The sequence below is a fragment of the Mustela nivalis genome (assembly GCF_964662115.1).
Source record: "Mustela nivalis genome assembly, chromosome: 8".
Classification (NCBI taxonomy): Eukaryota; Metazoa; Chordata; class Mammalia; order Carnivora; family Mustelidae; genus Mustela; species Mustela nivalis.
In genome coordinates, this window is record NC_139027.1 from 109,370,106 (window position 1) to 109,392,045 (window position 21,940).

General features: G+C 41.3%; 1 protein-coding gene across 1 annotated transcript in view; it reads right to left on the reverse strand.

Moving 5' to 3' along the window:
• Positions 1 to 21,940, reverse strand: part of SLX4IP (SLX4 interacting protein) — a 185,797-nt gene that overhangs the window by 57,774 nt on the left and 106,083 nt on the right. The window contains 2 exon segments of the mRNA XM_082744411.1: positions 6,154 to 6,274; positions 10,661 to 10,750. Of these exon segments, the coding sequence (XP_082600537.1) occupies positions 6,154 to 6,274; positions 10,661 to 10,750 (211 nt within the window).

The following is a 21,940-nucleotide window of genomic DNA, read 5'->3' on the forward strand; positions in this document are numbered from 1 at the left end:
AGAAGTCTCCGACCAAGGAAGGGACAATGGGAAAGAGAAAAAATTATGAAGAAAATGGCAAACTACCCAATATGAAGATGTACAAAAGCTATAAATACACAGTTCGTAAAAAGTGAAAGATAAAAATCAAAGAGCAGAGTATCTCCTTTTCTGGTTTTTGGCCTGTCAGACTGGAAAAAATTAAAAACCCTGGTAATACCTAGCACTGGAAAGGTTAAAGGGGAAAATATTAAATGAGACAGAATTGACAGAATTTGACAGTTAAGTCCTTTTTTAAAAGATTTATTTATTTATTTGAGAGAGGGAGACAGAGAGTAAGAGTGCAGAGGTTGGGTGAAGGAGCAGAGGCAGAGGGAGAGAGAATCTGAAGCAAATTCCATGCCACGTGTGTGGAGTTCAATGCAGGGCTCAGTCTCAGGGCCCTGAGATCATCCAAGAGTTGGACCCTTAACTGAACGCGCCACCCAGGAGCCCCATGACAGGTAAGTCTTTTAAAAAACTTTCTCACAACACTAATTTTTACTGAATCTATTGAAATAACATCCCAAGCGATTTTTAAAAAAAAGATAAACTATCAGCAAATATCTGCGCTTTACTGTTCACGGAGTTTACGAATACTCTTTGAATTCCTCTACATGATGAGACACATTATTTGCTACATGGCTCTAGAAATGGAAAAAGGTAAGAAATTCATGTGAATGAGAGAAGATACCCACTTCACACAAAAGCATAAACCACTCACATTCATCCAAACCACCAACACAGTAAGGATAACTCTATTTTCAGGGAACATGAGACACAGAACTGGATACTGAGGAGGAAATAGGCAGGGCTTTAGGGTTAGTGGCTTTGAAATTGCTTTTGAAAAAAGGCATTTAAGTAAAATTATGGGAACAGCTGAGAACAGGCAGTCAGATAAATGTAGAGAGATGTCTCTGGCTCTGAGGCAAGACGAAGAACATGTATTCAGTTTCCAGTTTTAGTAATGCTGTTAATAAATGATGTAAGGTGACAGTATGTTACTGCGTGTGTCTACTTCATTCCTACGGGTACACACAGCCTAGAGCAAGATGAACCTCTTTGTGGAAAGCAACCTTGTGGGAGAGATAGATGAACGATGGTCTTCCTGCCTTCTGGAAATTAACAGTTTAGTATGAGGTTAAGCGCTTACAACCAGAAGCATGTTCTAGGGCTATGTTCTATGGTTAAGCACTAATGTGATTTGGAGAAGGAGAGAGGCTCTGTAAGTGGCAAAGCACCAGTCTTTGCCGCTGAAAGGGTAGGATAAAGGTAGGTAAATGGATTATAGCAAAATTATAACACAATGTGACAAATGTATTCAAAGTATTAAGTGCCAGAAGATGAGAAACTGACGGAGACTTTGGAGAAGTAATATTTGAGGTGGATCTTAAAAGTTAAATATAAGTTTCCCAGACAAAGGCGAAACCTATAAATGTTAAGGCAGCAGTATCAAGAAAGCAGGCTTGTGGGAGGCAGGAAAGTGAGTGGTGGGAGGAGACATGGCAGGCTGGGAAAGTTATGGTATGCTTTGACCCTACTAGGAAGAGGAGAGATAGAACTATGCATGTAATTTATCACCTGTACAAACACTTATTAAATACCTACTGCAAAGCAGGAAATGTCCTCCTAGTTGGAGTCACAATGGAAATAAAAGAGGCTGAACCTGTCTTCAGATGGCTTACACAGCTCGTGGAGAGACCAACGTTAACCGAATGATGTTCGGGATGCTTGTGGGCCAGTAACAGGGAGATGGTTCCCCAGGATAAGTTTCCCTGAGGAGTGATTTTGAGCAGAGAGCAGAAGGAGCACAGGGAAAGGATCGAGACCTGGGCTCCAGTCTGGGCAGAGACCCCCCAAGATGAGCAGAAGAAAGGAGCTTTGGAAGAAAGGCATTAAGCTGCCCCCACTGGGAGCAAGAAAGAAGGAAAGAGTGGGACAAGATGAGGCTGGGAGGCAGGATCCTGGCTTGCACCTGGGAGTCTTGGCGAAGAGGTTCACAAGATCAGACCTGTGATATTAAGGGATGACACGAACTGAAGTATAAACAGCAGGAGAGGCAATGGCCAGAGTGGACACAAGGAAGCCAGCCAGGAGGCTGCTGTGGGTGCCCCGGCAGGCAGGGGAAGCGGGAGCAGAAACTGGTTGGCGGCAGCAAAGGAGGGGACTGACTAAGGTCTGAACATCAAAGGACATGGTCAATTAAAGGTTAACTGTTACCAGAAGTAGAAAGGAAAGGGAAGTGAGACTGCTTTCATACCAAGATGACTTTCAAGGAAGAACACTTAGCACAGCTGAGTGAACACAATGGTGCTTCAGGATCCTCCTGCCTCCCTCTGGCAATCGACTGCACTACTGATCTCATTACAGTGAAGCCTACCTAGCATTCATCCCGAAAGTGGCTGCTCACTGAAAGATCCACCAGGCAAATGCAAGCTTCTCTTAGTTTGTGGTTGTGCAGTTAAATAAACCAAGTCGAAGGCAAATGACAAACACAGAAAGGTCACGTACAACACATAAAACATACAAAGCATTTTTATCCTTAAGGAGCTCTTACAAACTAATAAAGATATGAACATTAAAACTAAAAATATTATAAAGGAGTTGCTGTGTGCGAACATGTGTATCATCAAGATACTCACTGTGCTATTGTTTACAAGAGAGAACACATTAAACGCAACCTAACTGTCCTACCAATAAATTAAAGATATTTAATGGAATACTACACAGTCATTAAAAGTGGCGATGAGAACCCTGAGGGGCCAGAAGAATTTTAAAAATCATTAAGGAAGTTGGAAGACTCATATTTTCTAATTTCAAAACTTACTGCAAAGCTATGGTAACCCCCAATTGGCATAAAGACAGACATGTAGAACGATGGAATAGAATAGAGAGCCCAGAAATAAATCCTCACATTTATGATCAAAGACTTTCAGTAAGGGAGCCAAAACCATTCAATGGGGGAAAGGATAGACCTTCTAACAAATGGTGCTGGGACAACTAAATACCTGTATGAAAAAGGATGAAGCTGAGCCCTTTCCTTAAATTTAATTCAAGATGGATCGAAGACCTAAATAAAAGGAGCTAAATCTAGAAAACTCTAAGAAAACATCGGAAAAGCTTTGTGACATTGGATTCAGTAAAGATTTCTTGGAAAAAGTGTCAAGCACAGACAGCAAAATAAGAGATAAATTGACTACACCAAAATCTAAAACATTTCCACATCAAAGGACACTCTCAAGAGTGAAAAGGTAACAGATGATGGGAGAAAATATTTGCAGATCATATACCTGATAGGGAATTAATATCCAGAATATATAAAAGAAATCCTACAACTGAAAAAACAAAAGCAAACAACCCAAAAAATGGGCAAGGACATAAAAAGACATTTCTCCAAAGAAGATACACAAATGGCCAATGAGCACATTAAAAAGATGATCAAAAGCATTACAAATGAGGGAAAAACAAATTGAGACCACAATAAGATACCACTTTATATCTGTTATCAAAACAATAGAAACTAAGTATTGGCAAGATTGTGGAAACACCAAGATCCATTCTTGGTGAGAATGTAAAATGATGTAGTCACCAGAAAACAGGATGGCAGTTCCTCAAAAAACAAAACAGAACAGAACAAAACCAAAAACCTAAATAAAAAAAAAATAAACAAACTGGTAATTACCGTATGATCCAGCAATTCTACTTCTAAGCATACACCCAAAGAAGTGAAAAGCAGAGATTCAAAGAGATATTTGAACATAAATATTCATAGCAACATTATTTACCATAGCCAAATGGTAGAAACAACCCAACTATTCTATGACAGATGAACAAATAAACAAAAATGTGTGTGTGTGTGTGTGTGTGTGTGTGTGAGAGAGAGAGAGAGAGAGAGAGAGAGAATATTATTTGGCTTTAAAAAGAAAGAAAATTCTGATAAATGCTGTAACAGGGATGATCTTTGAGAACATTAAGCTAAGTGAAATAAGCCAGACACAAAAGGATAAACTGTCTGATTCCATTATATGAGGTACCTCAAGTAGTATATTAGAAAGCAGAATAGAGGTTACCAGGGGCTTGGGAAGAGAGAAATGGGCAGGTATTGTTCATTGGGTAAAGACTTCCAATATGGGATGGCGAAAAGTTCTGGACACAGAAAGTGACAATGACTGCACAACAATGTGCATGTACTTAATGCCACTAAATTGAACACTTGAAAATGGTTACTCTGGTTAATTTTATGTATAGTTTACCACATTAAAACAACTTTTTAAAAAATGGTGATGCATATGTTTTAAAGGATTTCCATATTATGTTATGTGGGGGGAAAAAAAACAGGGTATAAAACTCTATGTAGGGGACACCAGGGGGGGCTCAGTCAGTTAAGCATGGAACTCTTGGTTTAGGCTCAGGTCATGATCTCAGAGTCCTGGGATCAAGCCTTACGCTGGGCTTTGAGCTCAGTGAAGAGTCCACTGAGGATTCTCTCTCCTCTCTCTCTACCCCTCCCCTGCTCACACGTGTGCACTCTTGCTCTCAAATAAATAAACCTTTTTTTTTAAATTTTGTATATACAGAAAGATCACTTTTCTATTTAAAAACAATATTGTTGTAAATAAATACATAAATAAATCCATCCATCCATCCATCCATGCAAATAAAAACAAACTTCTTGCCCACATGAGCCCAAGAAAGACTTTGATTTTCATCTTGGGGACAGAACAACACACAACCCATCTTCCCTAGCTGTGAAAGAGGCTGGGAAATTGAGTATTTAACATTTTTCACTCAGCAGCAGAGAAAGCCAGGGAAGGGCTAGTTGAGAATCAGTATTGACCATGCTACCTCCACACCAGAAATGAAGGTCTGGGAACCTTCTCTGTTCCTTCTCCTTTTGTAGCAGTTATAAAATGAGACTAGCCCAGTCTGCTGGGGTATAAGCCCCTCTGGCTTTTCTCCAGCTTTATCCTACTACTAAGCGAAATACCAGAAAGTGTCATCTAATACAATACTGTTTGAATTGAAAATTCCGTTCGAGGCTTTCAGTTCGGGTTAAATTAATCTGTCTGCCTATTTATCAGCTGTGTCCAGGTGAACAGTGTAGATTAAGTGTGCCTTCAAAGGGGTTATTTAACACAATTCTTCTCCTAAGGGGATGCTGCATTAGCATAGCCTAGTTCATGGCTGTCCAGTGCTGCTCTCTGAGGATTAACACAAGGTTGACCTTATTTGTACCACAAAGAGTATTATGAAATGCTGATTTAAAGTTAAAAAAAAATAAATAAAAGCCCGACAATGACAGAGAGGAAAGAACAGTGGGCTAGGAGTCAGAAGAGCTGGGTCTGGGGTCAGGTTCTGCCACCTGTCTCTCAAGTATGCTTTCCTTCAACAAGGAATCTGTGTATCTGGCATTGGGCTAAATATGGAGGAGGGGGGTATGTGGGGTAAGATGCCAAATAAACAAGATCATCTCTGTCCTCAAAAAGATGATCTTCTATTTAGGTGAGCCCCTAGTCTTGTAGATCCTCAGCTTCATCACCTACAACTCAGACATCACCATTCTCAAAGTATTGCTGGGAAATAAGGCAGGACAGTTCAAGCTTAGTGCCCTTGACGTTTTGGCCAGATAATGCCTTGTTGTGGGGGGCTTTTCTGTGCATTGTAGGATATTCAGTGACATCCTTGGCTTCCAATCCCTAAATGTCAGTAGTTCCCTGTTGCCCCCAATCCCTGCTCACCTGATGACAACCCAGTGTCCCCTGGGACCCATCACCCCCAGCTGAGAATGTCCGAAATAGAGTCACATATATGAAAGCATTTAAAAAAGCATAAAGCCCCAAATCAAGTCAGCATTAATGTAAATCTATCTGTAATCTACTTGTCAAAAAAAAAAAAAATCCTTTAAAGTATTTACATTTTCCTTAGGAATGTTTTATTCTCTATTTTTATATTTTTTGCCTACTATTAAAAGCCCTCCAGGGCTTTTTGGTTAATTTTCTTTACCCAAACAAAGCATCTTCATCAGAACATATTTTTTAAATGTATCACTGTACTAACATGACAGTCAGAGTCAAACATAATTGCCATCTCTACAAAGCAGAAATTTTATCCAAAATCAAAGTACTCAGTGCCTACCTTTTAAGGTCAAGGGACTGGATCTTGTGAATTCTGTATTTGATGGCCTGTGCTGTTTACGAACTTCCAAGTATTCCTTAACTCTTGAATCAATGGTTTCTTTTAACAGTAAACAGACTTCCTAAAGTAAGGTGAAAAATGAGACATAGTTTTTTCATGTAATGCAATGCAAAAAGAGTCAACACCGTGCATATTAAAAAGTCAACAATGAACATTTCATTTTGTTTGTTTTACTTAGCTGGGAAAGCTGAAAAGAATGCTGTCTGTGCTCGAGGGTAACCTCCCAGGTTGAAGTTTGTTACTGATGTTTGGTCAAAACCATGATGCTGGCTTACTCTGTGACCTGAGAAATGCATTTCATTTCCCTCTGCCTCAGTTTCACATTTCTAAAAGTAAGATAAAAGCAGTGAAGTGACTCACGTGGCCGGGCAAGATGGGATGGCAGCCACCCCCTGCCACTCCACGGTTTCAGGGGACCGTTGTCATGTGAGGATTCCAGGGACAGGGTTATTAGCTCTTCCTATCTGTTCAAGAGGAGTGGCCATAGTGATTTTTAAGCGAATATTTTCCCATTTTTCAAACTTGGTTCAAAACCTTTTTTTTTTTTTTTTTTAAGATTTTATTTATTTGAGAGAGAGCATGATTTGGGATGATGAGGGATAGGGAGAGGAGCAGACCCCCCCCACCCCCACAAAAAAAACCAACCTAACAGACAAAACAACAACATTTTTTTTTTTAAGATTTTTATTTATTTATTTGACAGAGAGAGATCACAAGTAGGCAGAGAGGCAGGCAGAGAGAGAGAGGAGGAAGCAGGCTCCCTGCTGAGCAGAGAGCCCGATGCGGGACTCGATCCCAGGACCCTGAGATCATGACCTGAGCCGAAGGCAGCGGCTTAACCCACTGAGCCACCCAGGCGCCCCAACAACATTTTTTTAAACACCACCTAAACACCACCACTCACTAGTTTCTGGCCTCAGGTTTAGAAATCTACTGAAGAAGGAACAGTATCGAGGGATGAGCTGAAGAGAGAACTAGAAACCAGTTTTGTGATTTTCTTCCAAGCTCTTATTGATGATCCCGTACATGCCCATTTGCTTTTGTGAAAACTGCACTATATCTGCTGATTAATGCTGAAAATAATTTAACTTCTCATATTTCTCTAGAGTATATTAATATTTATTAGGCAACAGAAACACATGGTTTTAATTCAATGTCAACACACCACACCACCAGCAAATTTCTGGGGCCGTCTATTATGTGTCAGTGTTACTTATGAAAAGAAAAACACAACTCTCAAAGTCCACCACACAACAGGAAGAAACTGTCCACCAGAGACATGAAGCCAAGGCAGGGAAAGGGAAAAACGGCACACAAATCTAAATTTCTTAATTTAGATTAAGAAACTGGTGCGTAAGGACTGATAATTCTGATCCAAATCCCAGCCTCTGCAGAAGGCTCGGAGTTGCCTAGGTCAGCTCAAACCTGTTTCACTGGTTTCTTCAATGCCATCTCAGGTTGATCTCTTAGAAGCTTCATAAATTAAAACAAGAAAAAAATTCTAGGTAGGTCTGAAGGGCAATGATCGCCAAACTTGTTTTTTATTGCTAATAAGTACACTCCTCAAGAATACTGAAAATCCTTGATTTAATTCACAAACGTGATCTACGTAAAATGTAAACACTGGTCTCCTCTCTCCTGCTCTCATTTTGCAGCCCAAAGATGCAGTGCCTTGTCGAATACAGAGATATCCGTTTACAGCTGAGTGTCCTGGCATTGTTCACACAACAGAAAGGCAGCCTTGCCTCATACTGTTGTTTTAACAATTAAAGAATTTTGCTTCACATGCAGGGTTCAACGATGACTGAGCTAGAAAATATGTGAAAGACATACATGGAAACAGAGATTGTTAAAATTTGGCCATAAATGCCCTATAAGGCTAGAACTAAAAATAGTATGACAAAAATAAAACAAAGGCCCATACAACACAAACTTTCTCCCTATAGTTACGGGGCTTTCCTTCCATGAGTCAGGTTTGACGAATGGAAGGTAAACCATGAGCAGTGTGGTCAAGATACCCTAGGAACTGACCACACCACACTGAGTGAAGCATTCTCCTCAGAACCAGAGCAACGCTAGAAAAGACAAATTCCCAGCTACACAGGAGGGGCACCTAAGAAGACCGAGCCAAAATCAATGAGCAAGAGGACAGAGATATATACAGAATTTCCAGGCTAACAGGGGTTCACACTTGCTTCCTCAAGTTTACAAATGAAAGAGTACGAGTTTGCGTATTTGGGTACAAAGACTACTCGTGCTGGACTCAAAATAAACTTGGGTTTAATACATGCAATTATTTCCTTTTCCTGAAAAGGAACTGGACATTCTTAAGACTTTCACTATATAAAGTGACTGCTAAGATGCAATCAAACTGATCGCTCATGAAATCCCAATCATGAAATGATCTAATAATAAAAAAAGATGAAAACATTGGGACACTGAATACAGGCTAGAGTCCTATTCTTTCCTTGACTAGCTTTTCTCCTTTCTCTGGCTCTCCCTCTCTCAGAGCCATTTCAATGTCAGTGAAGAAACTTTAAAGGAACGGCTTCAAGTATAAGCAGCAAACCATATGCTCTGCTTGGAGAGGCAAGCGCAGCTTGCTGGCATAACCGGCCCTCCTGCAGCCAGCACCGCAGCCAACCTCTGCAAGTCCCATCCTGCACTGAGCACCTTTGCTAAGTCATGCCTTGCTGCCCGGACGTAGTTCTAGGTGGAGCAGCAACAGCTGTGTGTGGCACCCTGGAAAAATCTAGTCTCATGCTTTGGCTAGAAGGTGATTCACATATTCATGGCTTTATTTTAAAGCCTTTCAAATCAACTGACTCTTGGCAGAACTGACTACCTATCAACAAGAAAGGGCTAAGGCTGAGGTGGTAAAGCTGGGAGAGAATGGAGAAAAAAGGTGGGCCCGAAAACAGTGGATTCTAGAATGCTGTTCATGTCTGTCAAATCAGAAGACTTTTGGGGTGAGGTCCCCTCAGGTGAACCTTAGTCACTTTGGGGAAATTGAGTGTTGGTAAGCCAACACTGGTTAAGCCAAATTTGGAATTCCATGGAGCTGAGTTGTAGCAGGAGATGCTGGCTTTCTAAATATTCAGTCCTGAAGGGGACAATCCATTTATTTAACCTGAACGATAAATCGCATGACACTGAATCTCGTGCCTGCCTTCTTTCAGCCGTGGCCCACGAGATACCCAGGACAATATCGCCCAGCCAAGTCTTGATTACATTAGTACCTCGTGACTGAAAATATATTACTTTTTTTTTTTTTTTTTTTTTGACAGACCGAGAGGCAGGCAGAAAGAGAGGAGGAAGCAGGCTCCCCACTGAGCAGAGAGCCCGATGCGGGCCTCAATCCCAGGACCCTGAGATCATGACCTGAGCCGAAGGCAGCGGCTTAACCCACTGAGCCACCCAGGCGCCCCTGAAAATATATTACATATAAAATTTTCTTTGAGGGAGTTTTTGTCTTCTAGTAGTCTTCAAAAGTTGACTAAAAACAGTTACCACAATAAAGGTGTTTTTTTGTTTTGTTTGCTTTGTTTGATTGCCACTGTAACTAGATTCTTCTCCACATACTATCTTTCAATAAATCTTATTTTTACTTTTAGCTCTAAAAAGCTATTGTGGTGAGGATCATAGAGGACACAAAGTGCTACAATATATTGAGAGTTATGTGAAAGCTGCTGCCTCATAATTGCGCTCCCTGCTCTCTAGTACAAGGACATGGAGAAGGAAGCAGAGCACGTGAGAAGAGCCAGATGCACTCTCCAACCTTCTGCCACAGCACCACTGGGGTGGGATCATGGAAACTGAGAGCTAGGAGTGACTCAGAGGCCTCTGGTCCAACTCTTTCATTTACAAATAAGGAAACTGAGGCCCAGGGAGATCAAACCCATGACCACCCCAGCCATCCACTTCCCTGACTGATCACAGTGAGAAGGACTACAGTCAAATATCTCCATGCTTGCCATCAAAGATGCCTGTTAAAAAAAAATACAGTGGAAGACAAAAGTGTGGATGATGAGAATTTAAGAATTAAATAATATTTGATTTCAAGCTGTAAAAGATCAGTCTTGTGTTCACCCCACGCCTACTTCAGGGGCTCAGCCTGTCCTTTACAACCAGTTAGATTAAAATCCCTGCTTGCCTAGAACCCTCACTTTACTATCGTCTTCTAACTATAATGAGCCCTTTCCCCCAAAACAAAGAGGTAGAAAATTCCTAGTTTAAATAATATAGCTTATGAAATACATAGATGTATTAGCTTCTCAGGGAAAAAGAAGCAAGTGTATGTCTGTCATTGGGAATACAACAACCATTTCTCAAGGGTTAAGTATAATTCATTATTTTTTGCCCACAAATGAAAATGAAGGTTGGAAAGAGTTAATATGTCTTCTAGCAGCAGACATTTGCATTTAAACAGTAAAAAGTTTTGTGGTACCTCTTTCTTCTGTTCAGAAAACCAGCTGGTATCTTTGTTTGAACCCTGTGGCTGTATGTGAAGATCGACCAGGACAGCAAAATTCCCACACTAGAAAGACATTAATGGCAGAGTTAGCTCACACCCAGCAAACAATGAGAGAAAATCTCACAGATTCCTATGTGGTTGCTCATGATGAAATGGCAACAAAGTTCCCTAGTGGACAGAAACCTTCCTATGGGGCAGGGCTATGCATCATAAACCCACCAGTTTTTTCAAGTTTAATATTTAGCGTAAAAATGCTAAGGAGAAATATAATTTTAGTCATGATAGTAAAGACAAAATACCTATCTCTGGGCCATGCCTTGAAAGGGGATTGTTCAAGACATCCATAGCAGCTGGAAGACTATCAGACACTGAAAGAAGTCAAATAGGTCAGTCCTGGGTAGGCTCCAGAAAAGAAGGTTCTATGGATAGTCAGGGAAAGTTTTTCTTCTACGTAGGAAGGAACAGCTATGAGCGACTGCATTTTTAGACAGACAAAAGGAATAGCTGAGACAGCACATCTTAGAATAGAAATGAAAGTGAGGACAAATGAAAAAGAACCAACCAATGAGAGGAAAGTAGATGCTGAATGACAGTTATCAAAACTAAATTAGTCTCATTAAAATATGCTATAAAACTGTCCAAATCCTGCTTCCTGTCGCTGTACAATAGGGTAGTCAATAACCATGTGTGGCTACTGAACATGTGAAATGTGGCTACTATGATTGAGAAGTTGAATTTTAAACTGTATTGAACTTTAATTTACTTCAAACAGCCGTATGTGGCTAGCCGTTCTGTGGCACAGCTTTAGACCCTATAAAATATAGCCTTATAAATCCTCACACCTTCTATGAGTGATTTCTAAAAGTCTCTAGATAACTGTGGATGAGCTGACTCAGAAAGGAATAGGAGACTAAGACTGCAGGCTGGGGACAGTCTCTGAGGTCCAAAGGGTCAGTGATGGCCCATAGGAAAATGGCACTTCTGTACCTCTTTGGCTAAGTAGGTTTTTTTTTTTCCTTTTAAAATTCTGTGCTATAATTCAATGGTGAAAGGAAATTATTTTCGACTAATGACCCGAGAATACCAAACATAAATATGTTAAGAAAATAAAACGGGGGTGCCTAGGTGGCTCAGCGGGTTAAGCCTCTGCCTTCCGCTCAGGTCATGATCTCAGGGTCCTGGGATTGAGCCCCGCATCGGGCTCTCTGCTCAGCAGGGAGCCTACTTCCCCCTCTCTCTCTGCCTCTCTGCCTACTTCTGGTCTCTGTCTGTCAAATAGATGAATAAAATCTTTAAAAAATAAAAAAGATAAGAAAAGAAAACTCGACATTTACATCACACCATACACAAAAATGAATTTGAGATGGATGAAAGACCATATAAAAACCAAAATTGTCTTACCAAACTTAGAATATAAAAAAATTTCTTAGGATGCAGAAAGTACAAAACACAGAAGAAAAATATTAAATGGAACTCTGTCAAAATTAAAAACCCTTGTTCATTAATAAAATGAATATGTATGTCACAGGTTGAGAGAAAATATTCATAAATGCATATATCTGACATAAGGTCTGGCATCCAAAATAAAGAACTCCTACAAGTCGATATTAAAAAAACAAACAACCCAAGCTTGAATAGATACTTCACAAAATAAACAAACAGCTAGTAACACATGAAAAAGTGTTCAACATCAGTCATCAGACAAATGCAAATTAAAACCACCAAGACATACAACTCCATACCTACTAAAGTGACTAAAATTAAGAAAACTGACATACCAAATGGTTCGACCACATTGGTAAACAGTTGGTCAGCTTCCTACAATTAAACATACATTTAATTTACTGACTAAACCCAACAATTCCACCTTAGGTATTTATCAAGAGAGAGAAAAACAGGTGAACAGAAAGACTTGTATGCAAATGTTTGCCCAAGTTTTATTCATAATAGCTAAGACAGAAAACAACCCAAGTCTATCAACAGGAGAATAAACAACGTGTGGTACATTCATTCATTCGATGGACTGCTCCTCACAAAACTACTGATAAACTCAATATGGACTGATCTCCACCTTATGTTGAGCAAAAGAAGCCAGACAAAAAGAATACATATTGTATGATTCTAAAATAGCAAAACTAAATCTGTGGTCAAAGCAATCAGACAGTGGGCACGTGAGTGTCTCAATTGGTTAAGTGGCTACCTTCCACTCAGGTTAGGATCCCCGTCCTGCCGCTGACTGAGCCCCACATGGGAGTCCCTACTTAATGCGGAGCCTGCTTCTCCCTCTCTGCTTGCCACTCTCCCTGCCTGCATGCCCGCGCACGCGTTTTCTTCCTCTCTCTCTCTCTCTCTCTCTCTCTGTCAAATTAATTAATTAATTAATTATTTAAAAAATCAATCAGACAGTGATTATTTAGGATGGAACTGAGTGAGAACAGGCACAGAAGAACATTGCATAGTGATGGGATGTTCTATATCTTGCTGGGTTATACGCTGAAGATTAGTTCATTTCAACGTATATAAATTACACATCACTAATAAATAATTTTGTAAAAGCAGATTTATATTTACTGACAGTTATGTAGAATGTATTATGTCCCTGAAAATGTAGGGGTATTTCGGGGAACACCAAAGTGAAGTTCCCCATGTAAAAAAATCTTGCAATATGGTAAAAGAGGGTCTCCTATGATGTCAAACAGTGTAACCCACTGAACTGTAGTATACTGTTTTACGACCATTATTTTATTTTAAAGAAAGAGAATCAAAGGGAATATTTGAATAGATCAAAAAATATCAATATGTTCCATGGTAAGGTCAAGTCTTGTTTTGTGAAACTTATGTATGAGTATAATGAGTTATGATGTAAAGCCCATTTTTTACTACGGATTTGTGGTCAAAACTTTGAGAACCATACTTAAGTATACTGTTATTTTTAAAAGTTTCTTCACAATGCGGATCATAGTTTTAACCTTTAAGGAGTATGCTGCCACCAGGTGGAGGTCATATGCCACAACTACATGCTCTTAGCCAGAGGTTATTAACCTTTTGTGTGCCACGGACCTCTTTGAGCAGCTGTGAAGCTGATGACATCTGCTCAGAATAATGTTTTTAAATACATGAAACACAATGCATAGGAGTAAAAAAAAAGACACCAATTTGACTGAAGTATGTTTATCCAAATTAAAAGAAAATTTTGCATGTGATTTAGTAATGTATGTACTTGTTTATTAAGGCACTGGCTCTTCTCACATAGTGGCAGATCTAATAACTGCCATAAATACAAAGTAGTGGTAAGCATAAACGATATATGCGCCACAATTTTAATATAATACGAAAAAAACTTTGATTCTAATGGTGACATATACTGCGAATACTACGTGTTTTAAATACTTAACTTATGGGGCACCTAAGTGGCTCAGTCAGTTAGTGCCCAATTCTTGGTCATGATCTCAGGGTTGTGAGATAAAGCCCCGTGTCAGACTCCACACTCAGCACAGAGTCTGCTTGAGATTCTCTCTCTCCCTCTCCTCTGCCTCTCCTCCAGTATGCACATGCACTTGCTCTCTTTAAAATAAATATTTAACTTATAATAAAAATAATAAATTGATTAGAATTTGGTTAAAATAAAGATGTAATTTTGTTCCCATCCAAGTTCAATGACCCTGTGAATTCTATCACAGACCTGTTGAAGCTCCACAGACAGCAGAACAAGAGCCTCTCCAAAGCAACAGCCTTACACACATCTGCCTGGGTTTCCTGCAAGTATCTAATCCTGACTCCTCAAACCAAGTTCTCTATATCCTCTTCTCCATTAGCAAAAATATCTTTTTAAACAGATTGAAAAAAAAAAAAAAAAAGTGATGCTCAAACAATCTGAATCAATAGTACCTAACAATAGCTTTCTATAAAATTAAGTATCAAGGTCCAACTCGGGTATTTTCTCATCATTTCATAACTTTGATGACAAAAACACCTAGTGTAAGTTTGATTATAAACAGACTGATTAGAATGTCTCTTTCTTTCAACTAAATCATAGACTCTTACTCTGGTGTTCAAACTTTCCTGAATTTCAGCCAGACTCCAACATGGGGCACGTGTGCAGTCTCCTGACCTCACCCCGCCCCCCAACAGCAGAAGTCTCCCTCTGCTTCCAGCAGTTGAGTTCTCTAGCAAGTGCCTCTCAAACTCCCATGCTAAGCAGCAGGACTTCTGCCTTTCTAAAGTCCCCTGCTCTCAAAACTTTCCTGCTTTGCTCCCATGAGTGAACAGACATTACTGTTGCCAGAAGCACAGCCTTCACTTCTTAATTAGGACGTCATTTTCAGCTCTCAGCAGATAAACTGTCCAGCTCTCTCTTTAGAAAGGAGAAACACAAGAACCATCACTTCTTTCTTAGGCCAGAGCTGCCCATTTTACACAGGCCAAGTTATCTCTTTAACAGACCAAAGGCTACTAGAAAAAGCTTCGCATCCCATAACCAGGGTTGTGAGTCAACAGGTCAGGGTCTGAGCCAGCTTCTAGGCCCCTCCGCCCAGAGGTTTCTGCCAAAAGCCTGGGAGTCAACTCTAACTCCTCCCTTTCCATAGCCCTCCACAATCAGTCACCAAGTCCTGTCGATTTTACTTCTTAAAGAGCAAAACAAACCCCTGTCTCTTGTTCTGCAACTCTTATCATCTCCCAATTGGAATATTAGTACTGCTTCTCTTGGTGTCTCATGAACTCTTAATGCGCCCATCAGAGCAATCTCTAACAAATGTGCTGTTTCTGCCCTCTGCTTCTAACATACCTCAATGCTCCTGTGTTTAGTGAACTCTTATGCCTCCTTGAACCCTAGCAAGGGCATGGACATCTCTGTGGAGCTTTTCTTAACAGTCTGTCACCTCCCCCTCTGGATCAGGCATAAGAGTCCCATGCTTACTTATTCCTGCACTAAACGGCTGTCTATGAAGGAGCTGCCCCTGCTAGGCTGTTAGTCCCTTGGTGTAGACAGACAGGGTTCCAATCTCATTCGACTCTACACTCTGGATCAGCTTATAACAAGTGCTAATATTGTGTGTGTGTACGTGTATGTAGGTGTGTTTTTGTGTGTGTGTGTACACACACAGCTTTAATCTTCAGTGGGACCAATATCCAGCATCCAGGATACCACTCCTCCTCTCAAGGAGAAGGAAACAGGGCACGTGCTTACTTAGTATTTGACAGAAGGAAAAAAGCAATGAATGAACAAAGATGAGATAAACGGGCTCTGAATTTTGGGCAAACCACAGCCTTATCTGCTAAGTGAGGGTGCTAAACCCATGCTGGGGACATGGCTGTTCCAATTCAGCCCAAGACACTGATGCATTATAGAACAACTTCCTCTCTCCTTATTCTAGAGTCGCAACAACTACACCATCACCAGTGGCAGTCATTTTTTATAGTTTGAAAAAGGAATAATACAAGGATCCTACAATTACTTTGCCCTAAACTCATTGCCAGGAATAGATGATCTTATTTCTAATTTTAACCTAAGTGTAAAATAAAGGTGGAAATGCTAACATTTCTCATACATGCAGTATCTCAGAAGCAGGCTCAGAATGGCAAGATCCATGGATGTTCTCTCTCTCTCTCATTCACTCATTCCTTCAGCCCCCACTGAGATTCACAGGGATGCTGGCCAGAACTTGAGGCAGCAACAGAGCACTACAGTTAAGTGTAACCACAGCGTACACCCAAGGACCAATAGTGGCCACACTGTAACTCTGTCCGAGGGAGGCCAGGGCTGAAGGGTATGACCTCTCACCTAAGTCCTGAGGTAGATGGCAAGAGGCGGAGAAAGAAAAATAAACAGGACCCACCCAGGGAAAGAGGCCTGGATAGCCTGGCATGCTCTGGGGACAAAAGAGTCTAGTAAGCAGAAACCATGGCAACGTCAGCAGAAGAGGCCAACAGGGCAAGAAGGTTCCACTGGGCAGGCCAAGGGGAAACAAGAAGACCTGTGGGAGGGGCGCCTGGGTGGCTCAGTGGGTTAAAGAAGACCTGTGGGCTGGACAGTTCTCGCAGGTAGGAGTGTGGTGCATGCACTGGCGGGGAGAAACCATAGAACCATGCAGATAGGGGGTAAAGCCACCCCCAAAACCCAAGTCAGAGACAATGGAGGGCGATGGGTGAAGACAAAGGGGTAGATTTGAGAAACTCAAAAGAGAAAGAAGAGGGTGTTGGTTGGGTGGAGGAGAAGGAAGGGCAAAAATGATGCTCCAGGCACATGAGTCGTGTCACACGCTCAAGGGGCTGTCCCCAGGCGGCTCGTCCAGACGGGGCCACACTGTCAGTGGCGTTGTATTCTCACCTGACCAAGGATTTAAGGCAGGTTGGATTAACAAGGCAAAGACTAAAAATAGAGGAAACAAGAAAAACAAGGGTAGAAACATAAAATGAAACCAGTGGTAAGTCTGTCCAACATTCCCACCGTGGTCATAGGTTTCTGCAACATTTGGCTCTCAGTTTGCTACTTTCCAATGGAAAACACGGAAAGCCAATCAGAATCCATAAGACAAGAATGAATCATCTGAGGATAACTGGATAGTTCTAAATATTACATCTAGAAAGACATTGCCCCTGAAGGTTTTCATAAAAAAACAAAAAACCCAAAAAACAAAACAAAACAAAACAAAAAGATGGCAATTCTCTTCTTGGAGTAGCACCTTCACTAAAAGGCTTTAAGGAACATATTAAATATTTTCACATCAAAATAAACTGCACATCTGGTATAACATGGAATTAAAAAGCCACATGGTTTTTAAAGGAAAAGTATAGTTTCCAGAGCACCTATGTTCTAGGCATTGTGCTAAGCTTTACCAATAGTATTCAATTTAATCCTCACCCCTAATCTATGAAAGAATACAACTGTTATTCACATTTTATAGATAAGGAAGTGGAATCCAAGAAGGTAAGGACTGGTCCAATATGACATAGTAAGTAACAGACCCAGGAATCAAACCCAAATCTCTTAGACTCCAAAGCCCACTGCCATGCATTACTTCGAAGGACTCGCTTCCAGAAGCCATGTGGAGTCACACGTAAGGCTGTAAGGCTGCCTAGACTGGACCCACCCCACTGTACCTATCCCTCCGGGGTAAGTATTGGCAGCCATGTCTATCCTTTAGGGCCAGGGGACTGAACTAAGGACTCTGCACAGAGTCACTCAGCTCCCTTTCCTGAACAGAGCGACTCACTCCATCCTGGAAGCAAGGCACTGAGTTCAGATGCTAAAGCTGCTGGTGTGGGATGCCCTTTTGGGTAAGAAGGCTGGGTGGTGGCAAAGCCCCTCTACAGGACTACGGCAGGAGGCTAGTTTGGTAGAAGGCAGAAGGAAAAGGGGAAGGGAAAGAACGCAGCAGAGCATGAGGGCAGCAAATCACAGTGAAGGTGGGGCAGGGTTGGGGGGGCACAGGAACAGTGGTCCCCGGATACTAACAGTCCTTACCCGGAGTTAAAGTGGAGGAAAAGTCAACACAAAGCTTTTGTCGATTTAAGCCCCTTGGCCTGCTCCTTATTACAATATTCACCCAAGGAATCCAAGCTTGAGTTTACATTAAAGAAAAGCCAGCAGTGTACTTTAGAATGGCATATACGATGAACCAGCAGACAGGTCAGGGAAGGAGAGAATAGAGAGTCATTCCATCGGAATACACCGTTTCCTTAATCTGACTGCAAAACCTCGAGGGTGAACAAATTGGCAAGAGTTAAGATTCACTGAGCATTTATTGTGTGCCAGATACGATGTGAAGCCCTTTCTATACATTACTGCATTTGACACTCATGACAACCCAGAAAGTCATAAAATGATTACCAGTCAGTGTTCTGAAAACACCGAGAAACCAAAGAGCTCTGCTCTCTTTCACTTTTAGAAGATCCCTGGTGATCATGGTTAGGTTTTGTTTTGTGTGGTGCCTTGCCAACCTGGCAATGCTTGGCAGGCCAGGTAGAAGGAACACTATAATCTTAGTAACAGAACAGAACACAGCCCAAATTCAAGATCACAGCACACAGAGGAAGGCCTGGAGAAAGCCCTTGGATGACGAACAGGAGAAGGGCCTCACACAGAAAGTCCAAGGCCATGAATCCCTTCTGATGATGTCCTAGTTTCAGAGGGGTGTGCCACCTCCCTTCCGGGGCGTCAGTTTCCCCCTGGGTAAAATGAGGGGCCACAGCTAGGTCTCCTTTGAGGTGCCTTCTACCTTAAGATCCCACCTCCTGGTTGTGTTTCAGTTTACCACCTTTGTTTGGTGGTTTGAGCACAGGTTTGCCCCCATGTGTAGGTTAGGAAAGGACCACAGTGAGTCTGGCACGTTGACTCGTCCTGCCTCAGCACTACGGGTCACATAAGCACGATAGGAAAAATCTCAAGAACCAGCGAGTCCTTCCCCTGAGTGTTCTCCAACACATTTCAGGCAGGAATAAGCTTCTGTTTGCTGCCATAGCACTTTCTTCCCGCTTCCATTGTGGAATCATCACAGGCTGTAAACACATGGCTGCGTATATCCATCTCCCACAGGCTGCCAGTGGGGAGGAGCTGCCTTCTGTCACCCTTGGGCTGTCACTGCCTCAAACTGGGCCTGGCACAGAGAGGACAGTGAAGAGTGCTTGTTAAATGAATTTTTAAAATATATATAAATATATATATATATTTAAATTATATATAAATATATATATGTATATATGTATATATATATATTTAAATTATATATAAATATATATATGTGTATATATATATATATATATATATATATATATATATATATGATAAAAATTACTTAAATGTCTGCCTTGTTCTGTGTCTAGGAAAGATTACCTCCCTCTTACCTGCACCCTGTCCTTAGAATAAGAAACAGCACAGAATCAATCTCATGGCTTGTGACTAAGGTGGCCTCATTTATGAACAGAACAGTGTCACCCCAGAAAATGGGCTGCGAGGCCCACCCCTCCATGCCACACAGTTTTCCCACCTTCCAATCAGGCAGAACAATCGGCAAAACCCTGGCTGACAGTGTGAGCTCAAACCCCATAAAGGGACCATGTGGGAGGCCTTCCTTGGTGGCAAACAGATGACTAGTTCTTTGAGCTCGAGTTTTACTGGCTGAGGGGGACGCAGGGGAGGTGGTGGCTTGTCTCAAGTGAAAAGGAATCAGAAGGGGAGGGAGTTTCTCTCTCCTGTCTGGTGTCTGTTGTGGGACTTCTGGCTACAGGTCAGGGATTTGTTTTTCTTAAGAGATTTATTGTTATGGATGTTACGAATGGGGAAAGAAGCATGGGTGAGAAGCAAGTTGTGAAGGAATGAGAAAGAACACAGAGAAGCAGAGCTAAGGGGGGTTGATGACAAGGAGGAATAATTAAGTAAGAGGCTTCAGTAGATTGTCTCTGGTCTCCTACTAAAAGGAGTTTGGGGGTTCTGGCCTAGAATGCTCACACAGTGGCTCACAGTCTTCTCGGGTAAGACTGGGGAAGGGAAGTAAAGCTCTGCTCGGAATAAAGCAAAGGCCAACTAAAGTGGTATATATTATAAAATGATGCTTAAATTTAACATGTCATTGGAACCTTTAAGAAACATTTGGGGCTGAATCACAGACTCTAAAACCCATCAGGGCAGGAAGAGTGCAGTTAGGAATCAGGCCTCAGCCACTCCTTTTGACAGATAACGACTGACTTCATTTCTTTAGACATTTTCCCTGATGATTTTCAAGAAATTATTCTTTCAAATGTAACCAGCAGGCCACTATTCCTCAGGGGACTGGCCCTTGGTGTGTGCGGAGCGCGAGCAGCATCGAGGACCGTGACATCTTTGGGGGTAGGCCAGATCGGACTCTAACCCCCTGCCCTGCACCTCAGTTCTCCCAGACCAGAGGAAGTGCCTGCAATGTGAAATGGGGACAGCGATGAAAACTCCTCATGGCAGTGTCCGAACATGAAATGAGGGCCTGCAGGTGCAAAGCTTCAGCACGGCGCCAGCCCTACAGAAAGCTCAATGGGTTGTTTTGGGGATTTTTCCCCTCCCAGGGTAGAATTTGCTTCAAATTCCAGGGCATATTAAATGAACTCTGAATTGTCAGTTCCATAAGATTTACAAACAGATAGGGCACAGGTTTCCACCTATTCCTACTAAGAGCTAATAAATGCCTCGTAATTCTTTCATTTAGTTTTACTCTGGCCACACACTGCTTCTTAGAAGAAGAGCAGATGGTGTGTAATCACAGCAGATTACAAAGTAAAAAATAAGAACTCTCCTCTCACATATTTCTGCAACAGAGAATGTGAAATGAGAAGATAACCTGAAAGAAATTATTATGTGCCTGTCTATAGGGAACTTGTCTTGAGAGAGTCTTACTTGGCTATAAAGACAAGCAACATTCACAGAGACATTTAGGCCATCATGAGTGTGCTCAGCACCAATTACGGCCAACCACTTAGCAATCGGAAAGTGGGGTTTGATAAACAACAGGGCTGTTAGTCGCCACGAATACCCCTCACAACTTTAACCAGCATATGTGTTATCAAGAAACTTTGGAAGGTGGGTTTGGCTTTAAGTCTCTAAAAATTAACATCTGAGAAAATACTCTTTCACATCCCTGAAGAATCTTGACATTCTTCAATGTCAAGAATAAAAGCAGTGCAGCCTATGAGTTAAAGAAATTTGCGACCAATTCTAAATGAATCAGAATGAGAAAAGAAAAAAACTCGTAAATATTCCTCTAGTGACCAATGCCTACAATTCGTGGATTGTTCAAAAGGGTGGTCAATCTTGGAGGGCAATTTCGTGAAAGAGAAAGGGAGATACAAGACAGATGACACATTTTCTGACTTCCTTGGTAAGCGGGACAAAGATTTTTTGACGAATACTCTGGTGAATGTGGGTAACTTAGAGGAATTCTGTTTATTTGGTTAAAAATAAAATAATGTAAGGAATCTTCTACATCAGTACGTTTTCTCTGGAATCCTCTCAATCTGCTTTCAAATATAACAAAGGACTTGCCAGATAAAGCTACGACAGGCACTCTCTGCTCAATCTAGTTGTCATTTAACTTTTTGTGGAGTATTGATATTGTATACATTTTGTTGACAAAGGGGGCTACAGTGGCTCTTGTAAACTGGGTCAGGGTAAGTGGTGATTCTGAAAGCAACTTAGAGGCCAAAGATTAAGGCTACAAGTAACCGTTACAGGAGAGCACAAAGAACCTCCTGATGCCTATGGCACATGAAAAGCTTCCACCTCAACAC